At 30.5% G+C, this 10900-nt stretch overlaps 1 protein-coding gene and 1 pseudogene across 1 annotated transcript; both read left to right on the forward strand.

Annotated features, from left to right (window-relative positions):
* The first annotated feature begins 502 nt into the window (after window positions 1-502).
* LOC120159872 lies at window positions 503-1158 on the forward strand (annotated as a pseudogene).
* Window positions 1159-9294: 8136 nt separating this feature from the next.
* LOC120159873 (sorting nexin 1-like) lies at window positions 9295-10061 on the forward strand. Its single transcript, XM_039170395.1, has 3 exons — window positions 9295-9389; window positions 9651-9730; window positions 9908-10061. Exons 1-3 carry the CDS (start codon window positions 9336-9338, stop codon window positions 10059-10061), a joined length of 288 nt encoding a protein of 95 aa, XP_039026326.1. The 5' UTR covers window positions 9295-9335.
* Window positions 10062-10900: the final 839 nt, after the last annotated feature.

The raw sequence follows: 10900 nt of genomic DNA on the forward strand, positions 1-10900 counted from the left end.
CGCCAGTCTTAGAGTCGGCTCTTATTATAATGCTTAAAAAACACAACTAATGGTAAGTGTAAATTTTTTCTTCTTCAAATTATATATAAATAATGAAATAATTATTGGAAAATTCCCACGCAAAACCTTAAAAAAATAGCCTCGTACTTGTAAAGTTACAATTCCCCATTACCCCCAACTTTTTCTTTTTCTTTTTTTTTTTAAAATTAATATTAATTATTTTAAAAAATATGAAATTGCAAAAATTTATTTGATGGATTGACTCACCACGTTATTATAATTAAATGAATGAGAGTTATAAATTTTAAAATAAATTTAAAAAATTTATTTATTTCTTATTTATATTATAAAAAATTGGTGAAGATACACCTTAAAATATAATGATAAATAAATATTATTAGTTGAAATCAGGAATGATGGGTGAGTGGGAATCATCTAATCTAATTTTTGGTGTTTAATTCCTCTTTAATAACTCTCCCCTTGCACCTGACCAAACTTGGCTAAAAACTCTTCCAACAATCCATGTTCTTCTCTTCCATCGGCTTCAACTTTAAACAGCATGAAGAACAAGGAAAGAATCGAGGGCCACACTGAAATAAACCCTAACCTGCAAAACCATGTAACGGAACCCATGTTTGAAAAACCCCCGACTCCGAGCGATGTCGGCAAACTCAACAGGCTCGTTATACCCAAACAGCACGCCGAGAATTACTTCCCGCTCGCCGGTGACTCCAGCGGCGACGAACCTTGCTGCTGAGTTTCGAGGACGAGACGGGCAAGTGTTGCCGTTTCCGTTACTCGTATTGGAACAGCAGCCAAAGCTACGTCTTTACCAAAGGGTGGAGCAGATACGTTAAGGAGAAGCAGCTTGATGCCGGTGACGTTATTTTATTCCAACGCCACTGTTCGGATGCTGATAGGTTCTTTATAGGTTGCAGGAGGAGCAGTGCGGCAGCCACAGCACCAACTGACGGCGGAAACACCGTGCCGGGGAATAATACGGGCTGTGGAGGCGGTGGTGATGGTGACGGGTGGTGTATTAGGGGATTCTGCCAAGGACATCCTTTTCTTGGCCACATTCAAGGCCATGCTGCTAATCTGTCATACCCATCTAACTGCCTTCATGCAGGTATATGCATGTATACATGCACAGTGTGACATCCAAAATTTTTAATATTAATTTTTTTATAACGTGTTCATCTTAAAATTTTATTTATAATTACTCATATAAAAAAATTATACCATTATTATATGTCACTCTAAAAATAATATTTCAGGGTCCTTTCACTATGTAACATAAGCACATGTATGTTTTCAGGGAGCATTGTTGAAAATGCAGGTACAGTAGCCGGGAACACAAGGAGGCTGGTGCGGTTTTTTGGGGTGAACCTAGAGTGCCGGCTCGATGAGTCAGAGCCAGGGACGCCAGAAACTAGCTCCTCGGTGTCGGCGTCCCGCCGGCAGGGTCCAACTACACACAGCTTTTATAACTCTCAGTCATACCCTTCAAACTACATGGTAAGACATCCATCCTGATGTTTCATCATTATCATTTTAATCTGAATATAAAATTAAGCAGTTAAGAATTGATGATAATGTAAATTAAAATAAAAAGAAAACGGTGGTGGAATTCTGCTTCTTGTTGTTTGTTTGCTACTGCAAATCTACAATACTTGCATTTTGTTGCTGCGATTCTTAGTAAATTCGTATGTCGAGTTTAACATTCGGCACGTGGCCTAATTTGTTAAAGTATGACAAAGTATGGATGTGATTTCCTCGATGAATATTAACATGTTTATAAAAACATAAATTGAACATTTTAATTTTTTTGAACCTATGTTGATGGTAAAATATTTTTTTTTAATTTTAAGTTCGAATAATTGTATTTGTAAAATGTTTATATTCTCAATAGTTAAAAAAATCATATAATCAAATCATACTATTTTAATTGTTTTAAAAATTTATATATAATCTACTACTATAATTAAATTGAAGATATACATAACAATATTCTAAGCCATATTCTAAGCCCAATAGTGGTCGGTCGATATTGTTGGAAAAGCAAGAAATTGAATAACTGTAGTTTTGATATCGAGATTCGAGCACTAGAAATGTCAAGAGTGAACTTTCAATGTCAGATGGTTGAGAATTATTTTTAAACGAATATTGTCTTATAATTATCCCGGATTAATAAGGAAAATAAATGTTTGCAACTTTAGAAATTTCAAGCAGCAATGTTGTAAGGGGAAGTGAACACAGTCCACATGACTACATGAGTCAGATTGTTTGTTAAATTCCATGATCAAATTTGATTTTTCCAGTTGAAAATCTGCATCTTCTCTTAACCAACTATTTGATTTTTATAATTGAAATCAAATTAATTGCATAAATTAAACCGCTGGCTAAGTTGATATTTTGTAATTTCTATATATATAGAAATTTAGTTTTGTGCTGTGATTGTGACAGGATATGACCTTCACTTGAGATATCAACCAGAAGAGAAATCGGGGTAGTTCTGCGGTGCGGCGCCTAAAAAACGGTTAATATACGGCATAACCGGTAAAACAAGTGACCGGTTATGTTATATTATTTAACCGAAAATATTATAAAGTACAATAACATACTAGGTAGCGCTTATATAATGTAATAGGTAGGCTTATATTTACCTATTTTATAAGTAAACCGGTATATTTATACTGATAGCATTGCAAATTTACCTATTACATTATAATATGTTGAAAGTGTCCATACTTTTTATAAAAATGATCGATAATTTTTTTTAAAGTTATTTAATTTATGTTTCAATTTTTTTTAATAGTGTTTCATGTTTTTCACCTACAATATTAATTTAATAATTTCATTTACACAAAAAATTATTTGATTATTTGATATTTTATAAAATATTATTTAGAATTTAAATTTAACAATATTAACCAAAGATAATAATAAATATGTAATATATATGTTTATTGTTTTTAATATAATAATAATATATCGTAACGTAAAAATAAATCATTAGACGCCTATAATTACTAAATTAATATCTTAAAACTCACTCAAAAGATAACCTTAAATTAATGTTTTCCACAGTGAAAAAAGTATGGACACTTTTATAAAAAGGATAGATACTTTACAACTACCTATTACATTATATAAACGATACTTATTACATTATATAAGCGCTACATATTACATCATATTTTTACCTATTATATTGAAAGTGTCCATACTTTTTATAAAAAGGATCGACACTTTTTTTAAAGTTATGTAATTTATGTTTCAATTTTTTTAATAGTGTTTTATGTTTTCCACCTACAATATTAATTTAATAATTTCATTTACACAAAAAATTATTTGATTGTTTTGATATTTTATAAAATAATATTTAAAATTTAAATTTAACAATATTAACCAAAGATAATAATAATATGTAATATATGTTTATTGTTTTTAATATAATAATAATATATCGTAACGTAAAAAATAAATCATTAGACGCCTATAATTACTAAATTAATATCTTAAAACTCACTCAAAAGATAACCTTAAATTAATGTTTTCCACAATGAAAAAAGTATGGACACTTTTATAAAAAGGATAGATACTTTACAACTACCTATTACATTATATAAACGAAACCTATTACATTATATAAGCGCTACCTATTACATCATATTTTTACCTATTATATTGAAAGTGTCCATACTTTTTATAAAAAGAATCGATACTTTTTTTAAAGTTATGTAATTTATGTTTCAATTTTTTTTTAATAGTGTTTCATGTTTTCCACCTACAATATTAATTTAATAATTTCATTTACACAAAAAATTATTTGATTGTTTTGATATTTTATAAAATAATATTTAGAATTTAAATTTAACAATATTAACCAAAGATAATAATAAATATGTAATATATATTTTTATTATTTTTAATTTAATAATAATATATATCGTAACGTAAAAAATAAATCATTAGACGCCTATAATTACTAAATTAATATCTTAAAACTCACTCAAAAGATAACCTTAAATTAATGTTTTCCACAATGAAAAAAGTATGGACACTTTTATAAAAAGGATAGATACTTTACAACTACCTATTACATTATATAAACGATACCTATTACATTATATAAGCGCTACCTATTACATCATATTTTTACCTATTATATTGAAAGTATCCATACTTTTTATAAAAAGGATCGACACTTTTTTTAAAGTTATGTAATTTATGTTTCAATTTTTTTAATAGTGTTTTATGTTTTCCACCTACAATATTAATTTAATAATTTCATTTACACAAAAAATTATTTGATTGTTTTGATATTTTATAAAATAATATTTAGAATTTAAATTTAACAATATTAACCAAAGATAATAATAAATGTAATATATATGTTTATTGTTTTAATATAATATAATATATATCGTAACGTAAAAAATAAATCATTAGACGCCTATAATTACTAAATTAATATCTTAAAACTCACTCAAAAGATAACCTTAAATTAATGTTTTCCACAATGAAAAAAGTATGGACACTTTTATAAAAAGGATAGATACTTTACAACTACCTATTACATTATATAAACGATACCTATTACATTATATAAGCGCTACCTATTACATCATATTTTTACCTATTATATTGAAAGTGTCCATACTTTTTATAAAAAGAATCGATACTTTTTTTTAAAGTTATGTAATTTATGTTTCAATTTTTTTTAATAGTGTTTCATGTTTTCCACCTACAATATTAATTTAATAATTTCATTTACACAAAAAATTATTTGATTATTTGATATTTTATAAAATATTATTTAGAATTTAAATTTAACAATATTAACCAAAGATAATAATAAATATGTTTTCCACAGTGAAATAAGTATGAACACTTTTATAAAAATGATATATACTTTTTTTAAAGTTATGTAATTTATGTTTCAAATTTTTTAATAGTGTTTCATGTTTTCCACCTACAATATTAATTTAATAATTTCATTTACACAAAAAATTATTGATTTTTTGATATTTTATAAAATATTATTTAGAATTTAAATTTAACAATATTAACCAAAGATAATAATAAATATGTTTTCCACAGTGAAATAAGTATACACTTTTATAAAAATGATATATACTTTTTTTAAAGTTATGTAATTTATGTTTCAATTTTTTTAATAGTGTTTCATGTTTTCCACCTACAATATTAATTTAATAATTTCATTTACACACAAAATATTGATTGTTTTGATATTTATAAAATATTATTTAGAATTTAAATTTAACAATATTAACCAAAGATAATAATAAATATATTTTCACAGTGAAATAAGTATGGACACTTTTATAAAAAGGATAGATACTTTACAATATAACAAGTAAAAATATGACAAAACCAGATTCATTATGATAAAACCGGTAAAATTTACTTGATATGTTAAAAGTATGGACACTTTTATAAAAATGATAGATACTTACCGATAACCAAAGTTTACCGGTTACCAAATTTTTTAATAGTTTTTCATATTTTCTACCTAAAACATTATTAGTTGTCAACATAATAGGTACCGCTAAACCGAATTTATTAAATACATTTTAATGTATCCGGTACTGCCGTATATTAGCCGTGTATTAACCCGCCTTTCCTGAGACAATCCCGAGAAATCGAGTTCAGCCCCATTCCCCACTTGGGGATGTCAAAAATGGTTGAAAAGAAATTAAAAGTAAAACTTTAATTTTCTCAATCAGTACATTGAGGTAGGCAGGTTTCCATAGAGTGGTGATGAAAGCAAATTGCCAAATGGGGGAAACAAAGTGGTCTTGGAATCTATTTGGGGCACTGTTGGGATTCTGCCTTCTTAATATTTTGGGTAAATTTCGTGTTTAGTACCTAAATTCTCAGTTTTGATATGTTTTAGTACCTAAACTTTCAATTTTTCAAAACCATACCTAAAATTTAGTTTTTATTTCATTTTAGTATCCGTTATTAAAAACTTTTAGTTTTTGTTTCATTCCAGTACCCTCATTCAAAATTTAACGTTAAGTCTTGAAAAAATTGGAAGCTTAGGTACTAAAACGGACTAAAAATGATAGTTTAGCTATTAAACACGTTAAGTTTTTAACGACAGGGCACTAAAATGAAATGAAAACTAAATGTTATGTATGTTTTTGAAAAAATTGAAAATTTAGATACTAAAACATATCAAAATTGATAGTTTAAGTACTAAATGTATAGTTTACCTTAAAATTTTCATTAGGAGAGAGGCTAACAATCATAAAAATGAAAGTGTACGAAGATGATTGTGGTGGGTGGGGAAGGTTCTTCAATGGATGCCTGCTACTCTCTCTCTCTTTGACTTTTATGTTAGAAATAGTAGAATCTAATTATGCAAGCTGTTGTTTGATGCTCTCTTCTTCTACTAGATAATGCAAAGATTTGCAAGCTGCATAGAAAGTAATATGAGCCGCCATTTTGCTTACTACTGTCTCTTGTCCTAATCATGAAGGTTGCCTGCCATGTTTATAATGTTTCCTTATGTCATTAATATATCTTCAAGGAACAATGTTGGAAGTCATCGAGTGACATCGGTAGTTAAAGGGGGTGTTATTATCCCTAGAGATTTCGAGTTCGAATGGTTGTGTATATGTCTATTGTTCATGGCTGAAAAATATTATGAACAAACACTTTATTATCCCTAGAGGTTTCGAGTTCGAAGAGTTGTGTATATTGACCTTGAACTCCATGCAAACCAGACTAACTATGAGCTAAAAATTACAACCACATGCCATTTTCAAGAACCAGAACCCACCTGTTTGATAAGATATAGCACCTATGCTTAATCAGTAAACTCAAAATGGTGTAGCACCTATGCTTTAGACAACTCATACTTAACCATTGAATCAAAACATCTAATGGATTTTCTTAATCAAGCAATCATACAGAAGACTCGAAGCAAACTGATAGAGAAGAATAGTTGCAAGTTATAATTAAAAACATTAAGCCCCAACAGTTTAGTGAACTCACTAGATGTCAACTGAGTTTGATATTAGGGGCAGTCCAGTGACAAAAATAGACAAGTGACCTTTTGAAAGAATGGGTTACTTTAAGTATTCAATCTGATCTATTAATTAGACCTGACCTGATCCATTAATAAGACTTGATCCAATCTGTTGACTAGATTAAGTTTAACCTGTTGATTGGTCTTGATCTAAGTTGTTGATTAAGCTCAATCTAATTCGTTGACAAGACCCAATTCGATCAGTTAACCATAATTGATCTGACTCGTCGAGGATACTCGATCTGACCCATTGACTAGATACACTGTGACCTTTTGACTTTGAATAAATTGATTTTGATCATATGATTGACTTTTATTGAATTTTCGAGGCTTTTATTGAATTTTTGACTTTATTCAAATCATTGACTTTAATCAAACTTCTGATTTTGACTAATTTAACCGGTTTCACCTGAATCTTAAATATATTAACTCAATGAATTCCTAATATTATCACTATGTTAATTAATTAGTAATGATTTGTGCATGGTGTGTTATTATGAGGATCCGCCTGCAAAAGGCACGCCTTCTCCTTGCGCCTAGGTGTGCCTCGCGCCTTTTAAAACCAAGTTATTGGAAGAACAAAGGTCGGCAAATGGTGAGCAGAAATACACAAGAAGCTTGAGCATATGCAAACAAAGATAAAGCATATATTAGATCGTACGTTGTAGAATATTGATGAAAGTACTGCTGAAACCAAAGCCCAATTGTTTGATCAAATGCATGAAGGAATGGATAAAATAACTGTTGGTAAATATGTTGGTAATTCTATGGTTGATGTGAAAGTAGACCCTTCAACTGAACAAACCCAAACAATGGAAGCCTCTATAGATCTCTCTTTGACTCTTTCTTATCCTATGCATCAAACCGTCCTGAACTCATCTCGACAAAAAACATGGCAATTGCAACCAACTTCACTTGCTTGTCTTATTCATTAATCCTTCCTAAACTCGTATACCACTGTCATCTTTTTTGTTAAACCAATCCAGAAAACCCTCTACTCTATATTGTAGAAGTTTGGTAAGTCTAAACATGTTGCTGTATTTTTGAAAAATTGAATGTTGGAGATTTATTCAGTGGTGCTGATAATTGAAAATATGTTTGCTAAGTTTATCCTAACTACGAGGTTGAGGACAAGTTTTTTGTACAGGAGGGAGTAATGTTATGGGCCGAATCTCTATAGGAAAGGTCATTTATTTTGATTCTCTAATTAAGGCTAAGATTGCAATTTTATTTTTTCCCTTGGGATTCTTGATTGTACTTTTAAATTTGTTTATTTATTTTCTTTATGGAGTAGTTTTCCAGTTTATGTAACTTGGTACTAAGATTTCAGTCTCCCTTTATGAATTAAAAGGTTTCAGTTTCCCTTTAATGAGCTGAACTATCAATTCCAAACACACGGTCAGAAAAACATGACCACAGTTTTAGGTGAGAAGACATCTAATTGACCTTATATATCTTTCATAAATAACTTGTTCCCTTTTTTCCCCTTCTTTTCTTTCTTTTTGAAGGTGTAGAACAGTGGAAACTCACTACTTGCTTTCTATAATGTGTTTTCATTTCCTTTTGGTACTGCTTTAACATGTAATATTTGGCTAATTTTATGTTTCATTCTAGTGAAGCCGGTTCCTCTGGCTTGAATATGACATGTTTATACTTTATAGTAGTAAAATTCCTAGTCTTGAATTAATTTGTCCAGAAACTTAACAGGATGTACAGTCTAAGGTGAGTGATGATGTCCTTGGAAAGGAAAAACCTGTTGAAGAATCAAATCCCGAATATGAGAAAGTTAAACACTATGTTTTTGAGCTTGAAAATCATTTGGCTGAAGCTCAGAAGCATGCATATCGTCTTGTAATTTTAGGCTCTAAACACTGTATGCTTCTCATTTATATCTTTATCAAGTGTTTGTCTCTTTTTGGTTTGGACAAAAATTTGAACAATTTTTTGTTTGACTATTCCCAGAATTGGGGCAGTCACTATCTGATTTTGGTAAAGCAGCCAAGCTTCTCGGTGCTTGTGAAGGACAAGCTCTTGGGAAGGCATTTTCTGATCTTGGCGCTAAATCTGAATTGCTATCTGCAAAACTGCAGAAGGAGGTAAGCTGCTGTCTTTTAACGTTGAGCCTTCTTTTTGAAGGTTGTTCGTCTTCTAACTTTGAAAGCATGCATAATTGTGGCCTTATATATGAGGCCCAAAATTTTCCTTAAGTGGTTAATACGAGTAGCCTTACATTTCACCATCATAAAATTGACTACAGGCCCATCAACTATTAATGAATTTTGAAGTACCCTTGAAGGATTATGTTCGTGCTGTTCAGTCCATAAAGGTGAGTTGCACTGCCCTCTTTATTCTACATTATGATGAATGGCATTTATTCGTTGCCGTATATAGCATTCCTTGAGAAAATGTTGAAGAACTATGTATTTTTACCTGCAATACTGAAATAGTTAACTGTAAATGTAATTGTATTGTGGAAACCGGTGATGGAACCATCTTCGTAGATGAGCTCCTTTGTCATCCTATGATAATATTGAAGTGGATGGTTGGTAACAATTTCATTGCTGATCCACTTAAATTTGTGTAACAGGCTACAATAGGAGAGAGAGCCAATGCATTGAGGCAACAATGCGAACTGGCTGAAACAATGAAGTTGAAGGAGATAAATCTGGATGCTTCTGGTCATCCGTACATTACGCCTCCCCTCCCAACCTTTTTAGCCATCTTTTGTTGCCACTAGCTGTGTTCTGTTTGCACGATAATTGCACAAGCGGTTTACTTGAACAATCTTTAAAACGTCCAGCATTTCTTATATAAGGTTTGTAATTTGAGATCCAATGTTTGCAGTGACAAGCTCATGCTAACACGCTCTGACAGAGTGGGAGAAGCTGAGCATGAATACAAGGAGGCAAGTCATCCCATCCAGGCTTTCACTTTATGCCTATTTAGGCCTTTATTGCTTTTGCCTCCTCTAACAATCAGTTTTATTTGTTGCATTTGAAGGCAGCAAGTGAGGAGGCAACAAGAAGATTCGAGACGATAGTTCGACTGATGAATGAAGAGATTGTACGTTTCCAGGAACCAAAAACACGAGACATGGGGATTGCTTTTCATGAATTTGCCAAGGGACAGGCCCGACTGGCAAATAGCGTTGCAGACGCTTGGCGAAGTGTCCTTCCTAAGCTCGAAGCTTGCTCCCCCGCGTAACGAATGAAGACCGGGTTGTTATCATTGTATTCACTCCTCATCCTGGATGGTTCGAAGATTTTGAGGAATGGCAGGAGCTAGTTCTGCAATTTTATGTTGTACCAGTTGTGGTACAGTTTGACCCACGTCTAGTTTTAACCGCTTGCTTGTTGGCAAGCATCATTCATGTCATTTAATCAAATGACATTTTTACTGGGAAAAGTATCTTTCATTTTTTTAGCAAACAGAAAATATCAGCATATTTAAAGGACACTGTTATTTAATTTTGTTATATATTATTATACATTTATAATAAATGTCAATGAGAGACAAAAAATTTCACCAATCACATCCAATACCAATCCACCACTTGTAAGAAATCATTTTTAATAAGTGTTTTTAAATTAAAAATTGAATCGAAGTTGATACAAACTTTAAATAGCCTTTCAGACCAAGCCAACAAATTAGACAAATAATCTAATTTTAAGACATGTTTAGCAATTTATTTAAATGTTTTCTAAGGAGGCTCTATACTCTTAGATACACCCTACGCCTAAGCTAGAAGAATTTTATTAATACAACAATGATACATTCAGAAATACTAAATTATTATTGTTTTCTTTTTCCTTTTTCGTTTAATAATAAATAATTAAT

The sequence above is a fragment of the Hibiscus syriacus genome, unplaced genomic scaffold (assembly GCF_006381635.1).
Source record: "Hibiscus syriacus cultivar Baekdansim isolate YM2019G1 unplaced genomic scaffold, ASM638163v2 tig00111378_pilon, whole genome shotgun sequence".
In the NCBI taxonomy this organism is placed as follows: domain Eukaryota; kingdom Viridiplantae; phylum Streptophyta; class Magnoliopsida; order Malvales; family Malvaceae; genus Hibiscus; species Hibiscus syriacus.

Coding starts and splice junctions, on each gene's coding strand:
- LOC120159873 (XM_039170395.1), top strand. CDS start 9,336: ATGAATTTTGAAGTACCCTTGAAGGATTATGTTCGTGCTGTTCAGTCC. Junction 9,390..9,650: donor GTGCTGTTCAGTCCATAAAG/GTGAGTTGCACT, acceptor TTTGTGTAACAG/GCTACAATAGGAGAGAGAGC. Junction 9,731..9,907: donor AAGTTGAAGGAGATAAATCT/GGATGCTTCTGG, acceptor CAATGTTTGCAG/TGACAAGCTCATGCTAACAC.